The 18,609-nt window shown below is 37.8% G+C and overlaps 1 protein-coding gene across 1 annotated transcript; it reads left to right on the forward strand.

Annotated features, from left to right (window-relative positions):
- The first annotated feature begins 12,192 nt into the window (after positions 1-12,192).
- On the forward strand, positions 12,193-13,020 carry LOC136064021 (uncharacterized). The gene is made up of 2 exons (XM_065765150.1): positions 12,193-12,359; positions 12,453-13,020. Exons 1-2 carry the CDS (start codon positions 12,193-12,195, stop codon positions 13,018-13,020), a joined length of 735 nt encoding a protein of 244 aa, XP_065621222.1.
- The last annotated feature ends 5,589 nt before the right edge of the window (positions 13,021-18,609 follow it).

The following is an 18,609-nucleotide window of genomic DNA, read 5'->3' on the forward strand; positions in this document are numbered from 1 at the left end:
AGCTTGTAGTCCAAACTAGGAAGAGGAAGGGCATATCTAGTTCTGTGGACCTTGGTGACCTTCCCACTTGTCCAGGTCCTAAGAAGCAAAAGTCTGACAAGACTCCTCCTCCCAAGGTTCCAAAATTCCCTTTTGTGACGATAGACCTGGACGACTCAGCAGTGAACTTGGTACCCGTCCAGACCACTCCATCCGTCTAGCCTGAGAACTTTCCTCCTCCTGCAAGCGTCCTTCTAACTTGGTGTTGGACGAGGGTTATGCTTGGAGGTCATTCAAAGGACTTGTCATTGAACATGAGGTGAATGCTTGCTACAACATGTCAGTGAAGGACTTTGAGCATTTTTCAATCCATGACCTTTTTAAGGTAAGTAGTTTTTCATTATCTCTATTTTATTTTCTAAGAAATTTAAGGAAAATTTCTAACTCTCTTTCGTCCATCTATTCTTGAGGCCATGTCAAAGTTTTACATCGCGTCCACCCAAGTTAAAGAGCTTTGTAATGAGGCTAAGGCTGCCAAGGAAAAGAGTAGGGAGCTAACTAACGAGGTCCTCTTGAAAAAGGGAGAAGTAATCAGGTTGACTGAGGAGCTTAAACATTTATAGGGAATTGAGCAGAAACTAAAGAATGAAGTAACGAAGCTCAAGGCAGACTTTATTGAGAAGGAAACTCGTATAACTCACCTCAAGGTGAAGGTTCAACAGTTTGCTTCGTTTATGGAGAAGGCTTAGGAGGAAGCCATCGCAACCTTCAAGAGGTCAAACAAGTTCAAGACTCGTCTAGATCGTCATTATACTGCTGGTTATGAATACTTTCATTCTGATGCCAAGGAGGCCTACCTTGCGATGGATTTTGACTTCTTCATGATCCTCATTGCTGCAGAGAGTTCCTTGCTTTCGAAGAGCTTCGAAGACGTCAATATGATGGATGATGCTTCAACTAAACCCGCCCAAGACGCCACTATGCCAACAAGGACGACCTAAAGTCTGGGGGTGATGCACCTAGTGGTTTATCCTAGTAATTTATTTATTTATTTTTAGAAAAAATTATTTATTGTTAGCTTGTTTGGAAGTGCCCGTTGGTTTGGGCTTTACCTTTTAAGATTCATGTAAGTACAATTCCCTTGTCCAAGTTTTTTGACGAGCCTTCATTGACTTTGAATAACTCAAGGGTTTTTGGATGGTGGTCATCTACCATTCTTTAAATTTTATGAATGAATGTCCACTTTTATTTTCATTCCTTATTTTATGTTGAACATGTTGTATACTTTATATATGAATGAATTTCCTTTGTTTATATCGTCTATGTTATTTCTATTGTCTTAAGTGTGGTCTGTCCACTCATGAAAACATTTTATATTGTCATAATTGAATGAACGAACTTCCTTTGTTTAAATCGTCCATTTTAGGATAATTTATTCATGCTCAACACTTCTACCATTCTTTGTTTCCTAAGTATAACTTGTCTATGAATGGTATTTCTTTTGCTAGCTTTATTCGTCCATAAATTTGACTTATAGTTTGCATTGTCCCTTGGCCATAGGTTGGACGGTTCTTTATTCGTCTTTGGGTAAGACATTCCTAGCATTTACTCATCCAAAGATTGGATTGTTTGGCTGGTCAAATTCATCCATGGATTTTAAGTATTTTTACGTGCACGTTTTTCCTCGTCCATTGATTAGACGAATATACCTAAGGTTTTACCTCGTCCTTTGATTAGATGAATATACCTTAATTTTATTTTCCTTTGCTTCATCCTTATTTTAAGGAAAGCTTATAGACGTTACATCCCTACATCCATAGATTTTACTCGTCTTGGGCTTTTAGCTTTCGTGTGGATTAGTTTGAATGATGAAAGCTCGAAAATTTGTTAAAAATACAAGAGCTGTTTAGATCCCCAATTAAAAGTTACGGCTCGATTGATTTTACACTAACTTAATACTAAGTATGGAATAGTGTAAATACGAGCGGACAAACAAACAAGCTACTCTAATCCATAAACTAAGCAACATAGCAGTAAAATAGAATGTAAAAGAGTAGGGAAGAAAAATGCAAACACAAGATAACACAATGTGTTATCGAAGAGGAAATCAAAGAACTCGGTAAAAAACCTCTCCGCTGCCCTCCAAGCGGTAATCGATCCACTAGACAATCAGTTGGGATACATGGGTTAGCAAGAGACCCTTTAAGCTTAATCTACCTGATGTACCTAAGCCCTCTAAGTTTCTACTCCAACAAGGCTTCTTGGAATCGTGTCTTGTCTAGTTCTCCGCCATCATTGGCTTCTTCCAATACTTCCTAGTAGCACCAAAACTTCACCTGACACTTTAAAAGGGTGTAGTAAGTGTTTGGACTATCAACCTCTCAATGATATGAAAATGGAGAGGTAGGAGTTGAGAAAAATCCCAAAACAAATATGTAGAGGATTGTGGGAATAACAATCTCTAACTCTCAAGGTGTTTGGCTAGGGTTTTTCTCTCAGAAGCACTCTTCAACATTTGCGGGTAATGTGGGTGTAAATAGTGTAGGCACAGAAAATGTGTATCAAACTGGACAGGCTGGCAGAACAGAATGTCTCGCTGGTGTCTCGCGAGAAAGCCTTACCCGCGAGACATAACTGTCTTCATCTGGCCTGACTCTTCACATTCCAGCATGTGCAAGGCACATGAAATACTTCGCGGGATGCTAAGTCGCAAGCTACCCGTGAAAACTTCTTCAGTCTTCAAATGCTTGACTCTTCACACTACTCTCTCTATCACACAACTCTTGTAATGAAATCCCACAATAAATACAGGGTACAAAAGATTGAATAAATTTACAATCAAATTTGGCACGGAATATAAGCCAACAAAACACATAGTTGTAAATAATAACTTTACAAATGAAAATAACATGAAAATTAGGAATTCACACATCATTATATACATTGGGAATCTAAACTGTAAATACACAACATAAACATTATCCACAAACATGGCACATGCTTAGAAGCTAGGGCCTTTAGGGAATTAAACATACTTATGTACGAGCAGATAGACTAAGTCGATAAACAGTGCAAAAGTTGGAAACTAATGTACTTTTAGGGAATTAAAATATTAAAAACATGTAATGCTAGTACTAAACAAAAATAAATACGAGGAAAACAACACATAACTTCAACTTCGTCCATGATAATACTCGTCCATGATGATGCTTGACCAGGTTGACCCTTCATTGATAGTATTTTCTTAGATGCTCAACATTCCAGGGGTGCTCTAGCTTCTGTCCATCTAGGGCTTTCAAGTAATATGATCTCCGCCTTTTGCACTTGATAACCCTGTAAGGTCCTTCCCAACTAGGCCTAAGTTTTCCATGGGCCGGGTTTCTAGTTACCAAGGAGACCCATTTTTAGAACGAGATCCCTAATGTTGAAGCGCTTGGGTTTCACCATTACATTATATTGTCTAGCCATAAGATTTTTACACCTTGCTATTCTATGCTTCGCATCCATCCTCACCTCGTCTATTAGATTGAGGTTAAGACGAAGTTGTTCTTCATTCTCATTGTCTTGATACTTTCTCACCCTGTGGTTGGTTATGTGCACCTCTGTAGGTATGACTGCTTCGCTTCCATAGGCTAGTTTGAAAGGAGTTTCTCATGTGGGAGTCCTTACAGTCGCCTTGTAAGCCTATAAAACACCAGGTAGTTTGTTTGGCCATACTCCCTTTGCCTCCTCAAGCCGAGTCTTGATGATTTTCAATAAGGATTGGTTTGCTACTTTTGCTTGTCTGTTTGCTTGTGGGTGGGTGGGAGGGTGAAAAATAATGATTCTTAATTCTAAGTTGCTCACAGAAATCTCTGAAGGGTGTGTTATCGAACTGTTGTCTATTGTCTGATACTAGTACCCTAGGTAGTCCAAACTAGTACACAATGCTCTTCCAGATGAAGTTTTTTACATTCTATTGTGTGATTTTTGCTAAGGGTTTAGCTTTCACCCATTTAGTGAAGTAATCGATCCCCACCACCAGAAATTTATCTGCCTGGTTCTCATTAAAAAGGGTCCCAACATGTCCAATCCCCATTGCATAAAAGGCCATGGGGACATCATCGGGGTAAGATACTTCGATGGTTGTCTAGGGATATTACTGAATCATTGACATTGATCACACACCTTCACATAAGCCTTAGCATCTGCTTTAATGGTTGGCTAGTAATAACCTATACAGATGACCTTGTGGATGAGTGCTCTAGTTCTTGAATGGTTGCCATGTGCTCATTCATGAACTTCTCTCAATACATAATTTGTTTCGTCTGGAGCTAAACACCTTAGGTAAGGTTAAGAGAAGTTTCTTTTGTATAGCACCTCGTCTATAAGGACGTATTTAGCTGATCTAATCCTTTAACTTTCTAGCCTCGTCTCTTTCTTTTGGAAGTCTTCCATCCTTTAGGTAACCAACTATTGGGGTCATCCAGTTTTCTTCACCTTCTATTTGCTGTACCTCTAGAAGATCTATGCTAGGCATATATTGCACTTCATCAAACTCGTCCACTGATCCTTTTGCTAACACTACTTTTGCCAAGACATTTGCTTCCATATTTTCTTCCCTTGGGATTTGAATAAAACTAGCTTCTTTAAATTTCTTAACAAGGCGTCTCACCCTATTAAGATATTTCCTCATTCATTTTTCTTTAACTTCACATGTTCCATTTACTTGACCTATGACCAATTAAGAGTCTCCCTAGATGACTATTGACTCTGCTTCTAAGGACTTAGCCAATTCTAGCTCTTTGAGGAGGGCTTCATACTCAACTTCATTGTTGGTTGTTTGATACTGTAGACAAACCTTATACTTTAACTTATCTCCTTCTAGGGACTGTAACACAATTCCTATTCCTCTTGTGTACAATGTAGATGACCCATCTACATGGACAACCCATGCTTTAACCTCTTCCACCCCATCTAAATCATCATGACTTGGAGTGAATTTCGTAATGAAATCTGCTAGAGTTTAAGCCTTTATTACATTCCTTGGTTGGTACTTGATGTCAAACTTACTAAGCTCAATGGTCCATTGGATTTGTCATCCTACAGCTTCCAACTTGTTCATCACCTTATTGAGTAGATGATTTGTCATGACATTGATGACATAAGCTTGAAAGTAATGTCTTAACTTTTTGAAGCCGTTATAAATGCAAAAGCCAACTTTTCAATCATTAGATATCATTTTTCTGCCCCCTTAGTGCTTGGCTTGTATAATACACAAGTTTCTGCACCTTCCTTTCTTCCTTGAATAATGCTGAACTTACTGCATGTGGGGATACTGCCAAGTAAAAATATAACTCCTTACTTGGTATGGATGAACTTAGCAGGGGAACCGTGGTAAGATAGAATTTAAGATCTTGGAAGGACTTTTGGCACTCATCCGTCCATTCGAATGCCTTCCTGAGAACTTTGAAAAAAGGCAAACATTTATTTGTAGCTTTTGAAACAAACCTGTTTAGAGTTGCAACTCGTCCAGTGAAGGACTGGACTTCCTTGACATTCTTTGGTGATTCCATGTTCAATATGGCTTAGATCTTATTTGAATTCACTTCAATTCCTTTCTGTGAAACTATGAATCCTAGAAACTTCCTTGATGAAACCCTAAAGGCACACTTACTTGGATTCAGCTTCATATTGTATCGTCTAAGTGTATCAAAGGTCTCTTGTAAGTCATTTAGATGTTTCTTCTCGTCCAAGCTCTTCACTAGCATATCGTCCACATAAACTTCTACATTCCGTCCTATTTGTGGATGGAACATGTGATTGACTAACCTCTGATAAGTTGCCCCTGCATTCTTCAAAACAAAGGGCATTACTTTATAGCAAAATAAACCTTGACTAGTAATGAAGATGTTCTCTCTTGGTTTGCCTCGTCTATCTTTATCTGGTTATACCATGAGAAGGCGTCCATGGAGCTTAGTAACTGATGACTTGCTGTTGAGTTTACCAACTGATCAATGCATGACAAAGGATAACTATCCTTAGGGCAAGCCTTATACAAATTAGTGAAATCTACACACATCCTCCACTTGTCATTAGCCTTCTTGACCATCACCACATTAGCTAACCAATCCGAGTAATAAACTTCTCGAATGAATTCTATTGTGGTTAACTTCTAGACTTCTTCCTTAATGGCAATATCTTGCTTAGGAGCAAATACCCTATTTTTCTGATGAACAGGCTTGGAAGATGGATACACATTTAATTGATAAGTACAACACTTGGGTCAATTCTTGGCATGTCTTCATGACTCCACGCGAAGACATTAATGCTCTTTCTCAAGAACTGGAAGAGGTCTTGTTTCATTTTCTCCTCCATAATTGTTCCAATTCTGGTAAACTTCTCGGGACTACCCTCTTCTAGAGGGATGTCTTCCAGTACTTCAGTGGGCTTTGTAACAACCCTTCTCTCCTCTATGCTCATTGTCTGTACATGCTCGTCTATAGCCAACATGGCTAGGTAGCATTCTCTAGCAGCTAATTGATTTCCTTGCACTTGCCCTATCTCATAATTTGTTGGGACTTTGACAGATAGGTGGTAGACAGATGTTACTGCTTTCCAACTATTTAAAGNAATTTAATTAAAGATGCTCTTAAAGTAAGTTAGAGCTCTATAAATAATTATAAGAACCATTAACCACAAAAAAAAAAAAAAAAAAGGATATCTGAATACTAATTACGTATTAATAACTTGTCCCAATGACAATAAAAGTCATCTCCACTATTAGATACAAAATAATGAGTCAAGTCTCCTTTAGGATATACAACACCTAAGGATCACCACCTCAAAATTTCAATCTCCATCAATAGCTGTCTAACTACCGCTAGCCAAAAAAACCTATCTCAAAAGGATCGTTACCTACTCAGAAAAAGTTTGGTAAAAGAATGGGATAAGACAGGGCCCAGTAAGAAGCATAATTAATAGGGGTGGTGAAATGAAAATTTCACGAAAATGAATATTGCAAAACATGCTATAATTTGGGAATTTCCAAATAAATTCTATAAAATCATTTCCAATAATAATATGGCAAGAATGATTAAAATGATATAACAAAAACTTCTCAAAATGATCACATAAAACTACATATTATATTTTGTGAGCAATAACAACACAATTCCAAAGCCAAAAATCTAACCCAAGGCCACATGATAATGTTGTCACAAAGACGAAACTCATTGCCATCACAAAGACAGAACTTATTAATAACACACAATCGAAACTAATATGCCGTCACAAAGAAGAAACTCATCACCGACACAAAGGCGGAACTCAATACCATCACAAAGATGGGTACTATGATGCCAATGTCACACAGTTTAGAGTATCTAGCTAGGTAATTACTAGGAAATCACATGTCACACCACAAGGGAAAAACATAGAAAGCTCATAGATTACATTTAATCAAAATACATAATTCATTTTCAAGTAGTTTCATAAAATCTTTGAATACCCAAGATATTCACAACGTTCTCAAAGCCTTCAAAACAATTTATTGTCAGAAAGGTTTTGTATCAATTTCCCAAATAACATAGGTTAAGATAAAACATTTTTAGAAATTGCAAACAATGCAATAATTTCATGAAATCCATCATCAAAGGATAAGATCAACAATGCTTATATTTTTCATGCCAACACTTCATGCATTTGCCCCATATGCAATATAAAGCATGATGCACTTTTCATAAATAATCACATACATTATGGTTACAACATGACACTTTTTAGGAAACTATAGTTTCCATAAACATTTTTCCAAAATGTGATAAATCCAAAATAATGGTTCATGCAATATGATTGTTTTAAAAAGCCCCATTAAAAAGCTACTTCCCTTGCAATCCACAAAAACTTAGGGCCTGTTTGGTAAGAGATTTCTAGTAATGTTATTTGTATTTTTTGGAAATATGTGTGGGTGAAAAAATATGTGAAAATATGTGTAATATTATTTAAATACTAAAAACTGCTATTTAAACAACGGTAACAAACGGGCCCTTAGTTTTGCAAGCTCCAAAGGAGGTTAGCTAGAACCTAAATAATACCAACCAAACCTATAACAAAAAACATAAAATTTGAAATTGCATCTAGCTACAAAACAAGAATTTCTAAATAAGCAATTAATTAGGCAAGCTTAAATATTTCAACCTCACAAGTAATGTATCCCACTTCCAAAGTTACTAAATGATTTAATAAATAAGACATAAACTCTAATTTATAATCATAAGCCATTCAAAGTCTTCTTCCTATTACTAAAATCTCAAACCTTTACATATGTAGCTTCCACAAGATTGATTGATCAAGATATGCAGTGGTAGAACCTACCCTTGCTTTAAAGAGTCTTTATTTCAAAAGATGTAAAAATGACTAAACCTATTCCTTTATTTAATCTTGCTACAATGGATTAAACGATATGACTTAATTTCAAAATGTAAGAGTTAACTGTATGAAGTGCAAACTACTATACATCTTATCTCGTAAATCTAATGAACGATTGGGGAAATCATCCATGCTTCATAGCAACGACTAGGGTGGAATTCATTCTGGCGTATATGGGTTTCCCATAAGATCAAATTGTTTTATCTAGAGCAAAAAATTGTCTTCTTCCAACAATGGTGAACTTGGATATAAAAGGAATTCCTGTGAACTTGTCATGTCCTATATATTTACAAACAATAAGAAGAAACAATCAATCAAGTCCCGCTACAAATGACTTTATCAAAAAACAAAAAGAGTCCCACTACAAATGGTGTCTACTTTTATGATTTTGCAAACAAGAATAAGAAACTTACATGTGCAAATAAATAATTCAAAACAAATAAACATGCAGATTAAATTTTGAAAGTACAAGAAACTTATATCTGCTAATAAATAAATCAAAACAAATAAATTTACAATTGAATTAACAAAATGAAATAAAAAAAATTATGAAGAAGACTAGTGTTTTGACACTGTCTTTAGCGCTCTGATTGTTTCGATGTAAAATATTTGTAAAGATAAAATATTTTACATATAAAATATTTGTAGGAAAATATTTTCATTTTACAGTGTTTGATAGTGTACACAAAAATGTTGTGTAAAATATTTTCTAATGGTTGGCACAAAGTAAAATGGAAAAAAAAAAAAAAAAACTAATAAAAAAATTAAAACATTTTTTTTATTAACTTCCAAAAAATACAGAAAAAATGGGTTTTTTCTCTTTTCGGGAAAATTAATTAGTTTTATACCTTCTTTCCCAAACTAAGTAGGGAAATGCCCCTCTTTTAAAACTCGATTTATGATAAATCGAGTTAGGCCCTATAGTGGCATTTTAATGAGCCTATAGTGACATTTTTTAAGACCTATAGTGATGTTTTTTAACTCGACCTCAATGAAATTGAGTTATAGGTAAAAAAAATTCCCTATGACTCGATTTCATTGAAGTCGAGTTAAAAAATGTCACTATAGGTCTTAAAAACATCATTATAGACTCATTAAAATGCCACAATAAGGCTTCAGTTTTTTTATTTTATTTTATTTTATTTTTCTCTAACTTGATTTATCATAAATCGAGTTTTAAAATAGGAGCATTTCCCTACTTAGTTTGCGAAAGGGGGTATAAAACTAATTAATTTGCCCGAAAAGGGCAAAAGCCCATTTTGTCCCAAAAAATACGTATATAGAGCCGGACGAGGGATCACTAGAGCTAGTAAAAAATATTGTTTTTTACTTAATTTCGAACAAACTTTCTGCAAAGATCTATAAAAGCTTTTGCTCACTTTACAACAAACAAATTCATTTACTTTCTAAAGTGAAGCTGAAGTAAATTTCTTATTCAAAACGCTGGCAAGTAGCAATATGAAATTAGATTTTCTTCAGAAAGCTGGGCAAGCACTTTACCATGTAACACAAGAATAAGTATATATACGTTCATCCACCATCCCACATACAATAAGATGCTCAAAAATCCCAAAAAATCTGAGAGGAGAATTTGAGCGTGAAAGTGACTGTGGGAGTGAAGGAGTGATAAGTATTGTGGTGCGAGGGAGTAAGTAAATGTAAAATGTTTTACCAAAATTTTAAGTGTAAAATATTTTACATAAATTTGCTTAAGCTGATTTGGTTGACTAAAAATATTTTACTTTTGACTAAATATTTTACTATAAAAGAAACACCGTAAAATTGGAAAATATTTTTTTGAAAATATTTTTCATCAAAACAAACGGAGCATAAGACTTTGGATCTCTTGGAGGTCTGCCTCTCATGATACAATGATCATATTTAGTGCATGTAATGCATGTGTAAGCTAGAAGACCCATTGGATAAGTCCTCTCATTTTCACAAAAGTGGGGTTTTCCTCTAGGTCCACTTAAAATTTTATTTTATATTATGTTAGTACAAAGACCTTTTGTTTTGATAATAAAAGTTAAGGGATGGATTGGCGCTAGCGAAGGAAATGGGGCTTAACAGTCTGGTCGTTGAGCTTGATGCACTGAGTGTTGTGCTTCTCATGACTAATAACAGTGCCAATTTGCTAATGGAACCCTTATTGACTGATTGCAGGAACCTGCTGAGGGAAATACCCAATAAACAGATTGTTCATGCCTACCGAGAAGCCAATCAATGCGCTGATACATTGGCAAAGTTGGGAGCGACTTCTCTGTCTTCCTTTACTGTGTTTTTGTGCCAACTCTTGTGGTGGATAGGTTATTAGTCTATGATAAAGAGAATATGTGCTGTAACAGACTTGTTAATTCCTAAGTTTAATGAAATTTCCATGTTTACCCAAAAAAAAAAAAAGTTAGTTCTACACGTCGTAATTGTGCTATGTGATTCAAAAATTATATAAGTTGTATGACATTATTTTTCAATGTAAACTTTTATAGGTGATGTGTATAATGCATAAATTAATTTACTTTTATGATTTTGTAAATAAGAACAACAAACTTATATATGTGAATAAATTAATCAAAACATATAAAAATTACAAATTGAGAATGAATAAAACGAAATAATAAAACCAGATTAAGGTGAATGTTCCATACTAAGCTTAGTTCATAGGATGCATGTGTGTGGTAAAAGGCCCATTGGGTAGTTACTATCATTAAAACATTTAGAATAAAATTATATTTGATGGTGTCACCAAAAAAGCCAACTGCTAAACTCGTCCATATAGCTCGTCCACAGGAAAGCAACCCCATTTGTTGTAAGCTCGTCCATCTGTCTGTCCAGATGGACGAGCTCGTCCTAGGATTCACTCGTCCATCAAACTAGCAAGATGGACGAGGGTCCTAAAAATCTCCTCTGCACTCCGCTTGTCTATTAGAATGTAACCATTCCTCCTTTGAAAACGGGTATAATCAATGGAACCCAAATGAAGTAACCTCCAAAGCAGTTATGGAAGTTACCTCAGAATCTTCCGAACTACACAATGCTTGGAGAAATAACTACCTTAGAAGACACTATATAAAGGCTCTTCTATTGAAATGCAAAAGGTAACTTAGAAATTTTCCATCCAAAAATTCTTTCCCTTCTTAAGAATTGAGAATTCACTGACTTCACCATCGGAGGATTTTTGGCCGGCCTCCACCAGTCTCCTCTGACTTGTTGTTTCTTTTCTTCAGGATTTGGCTTGTAGATCATTACGTCCGGAAATTTTAGCCTACTGATTCATTTGATTCATCAGTTGGTGCCGTCTGTGGGAAAGAAGATAGAATTTTTTACATTTGAGTTTCATCGTTGAATTCTGTAATCTCTTTCTCCGACAAAGGGTTGAAATGGTCCAGACAAGATCGAGGGCTACCAGTCCAGGCCATCAACAGAGTAGAGATGCCTCTAGTAACCCTTATCATGACCGTCAATCGGCGCCTGCAATGCAACCTTCATCAATTCAACACATGCAGTCTATGGCTGCAGCCATGGTGGAATTAACCCGCCAAAACCAGGAATTGAGAAGGGAAATTAACCTTAGAGGGTAACGTCAGGAGGTCTATGGAGAGGAGCATGGTCAGAACTAAGCAGATGGAAGAAATGTGAAGTCAGAAAGCCAATCGAGGGGTAATGCACCAAGAAGAGTGCCACACTTAGAAAGGGAGATGGATCAAATGAGGAAAGTTATGGCTGAGATGAGGGAAACCATGAGAAGAAAAAATCTTGTAGAGGATCTGGTTCACCGAACAGACTCCCCTTTCACAGCCCTTATCAATGGTCATCCTTTTACCTCCGAAATTCAAGATGCCTTCCTTGGATTCATATGATGGGACGCGTGACCCATTTGACCATATTGCTACCTTCAAAACTACCATGCACCTTCAAGGGGTTCCAGATGAGATAATGTGTAGAGCCTTCCCCATCACCCTCAAGGGACTCACGTGAGTCTGGTTCAGCAAACTACCCCCAAATTCAGTAAGTTCTTTTGAGGAGTTAAGCAAATTATTTGTTAATAATTTCATTGGGGGACAAAGGCACAAATGTTCCTCGTCCAGTTTATTGACTATAAAGCAAGGGGAGAATGAAAGCCTGCGATCCTTTATCACACGCTTCAACAGGGAGGCTTTAACCGTGGACGAGGTGGATGACAAGTTATTGTTGGCAGCTTTCCATAATGGGGTCAACTCCGACTTGTTCATACATAAACTTTATGAAAAAGAACCTCAGTCTATGGCCGAACTCGTCCATTCTGCCCAAAATTTCATGAATGCAGAGGACGCGATCATAGCTAAGAAGAGGAAGAGAGCTGAAAGAATGGAAACAAACCCTGCTCGTCACTCTGAACAGGGTCCTCGTCCGAAGAAGGGACGAACAGAGGATAAGAAAGACCGAGAGAAGAAGGTAGGTCTATCAGCGAGGAATCAACAGTACACCCCTTTAAACGTGCCACTCGAGCAAGTCCTTGTGCAAATCAAAGACGAGCCTTCCTTAAAGTGGCTGGAGAAGATGAAGGGAGATCCCAACAAGCGCAATAGGAATAAGTATTGTCGCTTCCATAGAGATCATGGGCATGACACGGATGAATGCTTCGATTTGAAGTAGCAGATTGAGAATCTCATCAAACAAGGGAAGTTGAGAAATTTTCTTAGACGAGACCACAAGGACGAGAAATTGAAAGGGAAGGTAGAGGAATCATCACAACCACCGCTCGGAGAAATAAGAATCATTCTAGGGGGAAGTTCTACAGGACAGTCGTCCAAGTCAAAGAAAGCATACTTGAAAGTAGTGTAGAACGTTCAACTCTCTAAACGATCACCGAGTGCAAGGACTACGGACGAGCAAGCGATCACCTTTACGGACGAGGATGCAGAGAGAATCCATCACCCTCATGACGATGATATTGTCATCACCCTCCTTATTGCTGACTACAAGACTAGAAGGGTGTTGATAGATAATGGAAGCTCGGCTGATATTTTGTATTATCTAGCTTTTCAGCAGATAAGGTTAGGACGAGACCGACTCTGACCAGCGAGCTCCCCCCTAGTAGGTTTTGGTGAAATGAAGGTACAACTTGTGGGCAGTATTTCATTACCAGTGACAGTAGGGGCATGCCCGCAGCAAGTTACCAAGGAGGTGAACTTCCTTATGGTAGATTATTCATCATCCTACAACGCTATAATTGGAAGGCCGACTTTAAACAGTTGGAAGGCTGTAACATCCACTTATCACCTGTCGGTTAAGTTTCCAATAGAGTAAGGAGTAGGACAAGTGAATGGAGACCAACTAGCAGCAAGAGAGTGTTACTTGGCAATGTTGGCCATGGACGAACAAATCCAAGCCATGAATATTGAAGAAAAGAGAGTCGTGGCAGAACCTGCTGAAGTGTTAGAAGATGTTTCTTTAGACGAGACAAATCCTGAGAGATGTACCAGGATTGGGGCAAATCTAGAAGAAAAAATTAAGGAGGACCTCATCCGTTTTCTGAGAAAAAACACTGATGTATTCGCTTGGACTCATGAGGATATGTCGGGTATAGACCCTAGTGTCATTACACATTGTCTAAATGTATGTCCTACCTCAAAGCCAGTTCGACAAAAGAGAAGGGTGTTTGCCCTAGAGAGAGATGAGGCTATCAGAAACGAGGTTCAGAAGTTGATGGCGGCGAAATTTATACGAGAAGTATACTATCCAGATTGGTTGGCCAATGTGGTGATAGTTAAAAAGGCAAACGGCAAATGGAGGATGTGTGTAGATTTTACCGATCTTAACAAGGCCTGCCCCAAGGATAGTTATACATTGCCGCGCATTGACCAATTGGTGGATTCTACCGCGGGCTACAAATTACTCAGCTTCATGAATGCTTTTTCAGGATACAACCAAATAAGGATGAACGAGGCCAATCAGGAGAAAACATCCTTCGTCACTAGCCAGGGATTATTCTGTTATGAAGTAATGCCCTTCGGTTTGAAAAATGCTGGAGCAACATATCAAAAACTGGTTAACCATATGTTTTGTCCACAGATCCGGTGGAATGTAGAAGTTTACGTGGATGACATGCTTGTGAAAACTCAGGACGAGGGAAGGCATCTAGACGACCTGCAGGAGACGTTTAACACACTAAGGCAGTATCACATGAAGTTGAACCCTAGCAAATGTGCTTTTGGAGTATCTTCAGGGAAATTCCTTGGTTTCATGGTTTCACACAGAGGGATTGAGGAAAACCCAGAAAAGATTAAAGCAATTCTAGATATGAAGCCTCCACAGAGTATCAAAGAAGTTCAGTCTCTTACCGAACGAGTTGCTGCCCTTAACAGGTTTGTTTCTAAAGCTACTGATAAGTGTTTATCATTTTTCAAGGTTCTAAAGAAAGCATTTGAGTGGACGGACGAGTGCCAGAGAGCCTTCCAAGCCTTGAAAACGTACCTCGTTACGGCTCCATTGATGAGTCCGTCTGTGACAGGAGAGGAGCTGTTTTTATACCTAGCAGTAACCCCACATGCCGTGAGCTTAGCATTGATAAGAGAGGAAGGGAAAATACAAAAGTCAGTGTACTATACAAGTAGGGCACTTAGGGAAGCGGAAGGACGATATCCCCTAATGGAGAAGTTGGCTTTCGCACTGATAACAGCCTCCAGAAAACTAAGGCATTACTTCCAGGCTCATGTCATCAACGTCATGACGGATCACCCACTTAAGAAAGTAATGAACAAATTGGAGGCTGCAGGACGATTGATTCAATGGGCTGTCCAGCTCAGTGAATTTGACATAAAGTACCAACCTAGGCATGCCGTAAAAGCTCAGGCTCTGGCAGATTTCATTGCAGAGTTCACCCCAAGTTATGACGATGTAAGTAAGACGGAAGGTAACCAGAAATGGATCGTCCATGTGGATGGATCGTTTACACAACATGCCGGAGGAATAGGTGTGGTCTTGCAATCTCCGGAAGGGGATAAACTAAAACACAAAGTTTGCTTGCAGTACCAAGCAACCAATAATGAAGTTGAGTATGAAGCTCTTTTCAAAGGGCTGGAATTGGCCAAGTTCGTGGAAGCAAAGTCAATACTCGTCTTGGGAGATTCTCAGCTAATCATGGGCCAGGTGAGGAAGTATCTTAACAGGGGCTAAGGAAGAACGAATGAGGAAGTATCTTAACAGGGTGATGCGACTTATGAAAAAATTCGAGAAAATTAAATTTGTTCAAATCCCAAGGGAGGAGAATATGGAAGCAGATACCTTAGCGAAAGAAGTTTCGGTGAATGAAGCCGCCAACGAATTTGATGAGATTCAGTATATGCCGAGTATAGATATCCCAGAAGTATAACAGGTGCAGAGCAGAGAAAATTGGATGGCTCCAATTGTATCATACTTAAAAGATGGACAACTTCCAGAAGAAAAAGATGAAGCAAGAAAGTTGAGGGTAAGGTCAGCCAGGTACGTTCTTATGGACGAGGCTCTGTACAAAAGAGGCTTTTCCCAGCCTTATCTCCGGTGTCTGGCTCCGGACGAAGCAAACTATGTACTCAGAGAAATTCATGAGGGAGCGTGTGGCAATCATTCAGGAGCAAGATCACTCGTCCACAAAGTCGTCCGTGTAGGATATTACTGGCCAAATATGCAAGTCGATGCTAAGGCCTATGTCAAGGTCTGCGATCAATGCCAATGATTCAGTAACGTCCCTAGACAACCATCAGAGTACCTAACCCTAATGATGGCCCCATGGCCCTTCACGCAATAAGGACTAGACATCTTGGATCCTTTCCCAATAGGCGTAAGGCAAATGAAATTTCTTGTGGTTGGTATCGATTATTTCACCAAGTGGGTAGAAGCAGAACCTTTAGCTAATATCACACAACAAAATGTCAAGAACTTTGTATGGAAGAACATTGTGTGTAGGTTTGGCGTGCCTAGGGTACTGGTATCCGATAACGGACGACAATTTGACAACGCACTCTTCAAAGATTTTTACATGCACTTTGGGATTCAGAATCACTACGCCTCACCCGCCCACCCACAAGCAAATGGTCAGGCTGAAGTTACAAACCGATCCTTATTAAAAATAATCAAGACTCGGCTTGAGGAAGCAAAGGGAGTATGGCCAGACGAAGTACTAGGTGTTCTGTGGGCATATAGGACGACAGTGAGAACTCCTACAGGAGAAACTCCTTTCAAGCTAGCCTATGGAACAGAAGCAGTCATACTTGCAGAAGTGCATATGGTCAATCATAGGGTGGTAGCTTATCAGGACAAAGATAACGAGAAGCAACTCCATTTGAACTTTGATCTAATAGACGAGGTAAGGATAGATGCTGAACAAAGGATGACAAGGTACAAAAACCTTATGGCTAGGCAATATGATGCAATGGTAAAGCCAAGGCGGTTTGACATAGGCGACCTCGTCCTGAAAAGGGTTTCCTTAGCAACAAAGAACCCAGCTCATGGGAAGTTGGGACCTAATTGGGAAGGCCCTTACAGAGTTATCAACTACAAAAGACAAGGATCCTATTACTTGGAAGCCTTGGACGGGAGGAGGTTGGAGCTGTTAGGGTTTGTGCCCTAAAATCCAATTTATTGGCATGTCATGAATAATTAAGTTGCTTAATTATTTGAGACTATTTATGAACTAATGGGACATTATCTTAGTCCATGAGATGCATAGTATGTGATTTATATGAAAAGTCACAGAAAGATATAAATCACAAGTTCTTTGTAAACTCAGAATTTTAGTTCGTAGTCGGTGATGAAATTGGGCATTTCATCTGCGAAGACTATAACATATCAATTAAGATAATTTGTCTTGATCATGGAAGTGGAGACTTCTAGTTGGTATGTTGATATGTTTTAAGAGTTAAGACATATTGAACTGGACCGCTGTGAGATTTATTATTCTCCTAATGACTGTCAAATGAATAATAAAGCTCACGACTTCTATTTACATCAACTCTAAATCCTGAGAGAATAATGGACCTGATCATGAGATGTAGGTTGCTTTGATATATCAGGAGTGAGATCTATAAGTTATGGTTAAAACCTCAGTATGTTGGGCAGCCGCATTTAGTGTTGATGGAACATATATTCTCAAGATCGAATTCATAGTCTCTTAATGGAGATATAAAATATTCCCTTGAGATAAGTTTAATGGGTTTGGTTATTCAGAGTGTTGGGCCCAACCACTTTAGTAAAGAGTTACTAAAGTATATATATTTGTGAAATTGGATTTCATAAATATATATTGAATAACATAAAGGATTAAACTGGGTACTCAAGGATTAAGATGTAGTAATCTACAAAGTGGCAGTCAACATTTCATGACTTTGTATTACTACGAATATTTTAATGAAGGGGTTGCATGTACAATAAAGTCTTGGGAAATAATCTATTGATAAGGCCTAGAGTGCAACTATATTTATATAGTGGTATTAAATATAGTTAATGGTAACTTTGGACTTGTCAAGAGTTGACAGAAAAGTCCAAGACCCATTGGAGCTAGTGTCTTATTGGTCCCTTTTGGTCCCACTCCAAGCCACAAACTTAAGCCCAATTGGAAAGGCCCAAAAGGCCAGCCCAATTAGATAATTGGTTAGATACAAAAAGGGAAAAACATTCAGAATATTTGGAGTGAGAAAACATCATTGTGAAATGGTGTGTATGTGAATTTTTGTCACTCTCTAATCACCCTTTTGTTACCGATTGAGAGACCACACATCTTGGGTATCAAGTGGAATTGGAGTGAAGATTAAAAGTCTTCCCAAGAACGTTTGATCTTCGATTTTGAAATTCACCTCTTCAAGGTACGATCTCTTGTTCTCGAATTCTGAAATTTACTTAGTACGTGTTATCAATATCGAATGAAGTAGATTCGTTTAAAAATTATTTTCCGCTGCATTTATCTTTATTTCCAACAAATGGTATCAGAACGGTCTTCAATTTCGTATTGTTTAACATGTTTTGTGAGTTTTAGAATTAGAGATGATAGTTTCATGTTGTTAGAAGATTATGTTTCTTAATTTTCTGCATGTTATTGAAACTATGATTTGATGAAAACTGAAATTGATGTTATGATGTTGTTTAAATTTGAATTTAAGTATGTTAAATTGAATCTTAAGGCATTAGCATCAATGAATTTCAGTTTTGACATCAATCTCTGACTGTAATGTTCATATGTTGAATGTTTGTTCATGAGAAACGAAGAAA

Source organism: Quercus suber, unplaced genomic scaffold (genome assembly GCF_002906115.3).
Source record: "Quercus suber isolate HL8 unplaced genomic scaffold, Cork oak 2.0 scaffold_611, whole genome shotgun sequence".
In the NCBI taxonomy this organism is placed as follows: domain Eukaryota; kingdom Viridiplantae; phylum Streptophyta; class Magnoliopsida; order Fagales; family Fagaceae; genus Quercus; species Quercus suber.

Bases quoted from the DNA above. Each gene is read 5' to 3' on its own strand.
- LOC136064021 (XM_065765150.1), top strand. From the start codon at position 12,193: ATGGTCATCCTTTTACCTCCGAAATTCAAGATGCCTTCCTTGGATTCA. The intron at 12,360-12,452 runs GTGAGTCTGGTT...TGGGGGACAAAG, and splicing joins ATCACCCTCAAGGGACTCAC to GCACAAATGTTCCTCGTCCA.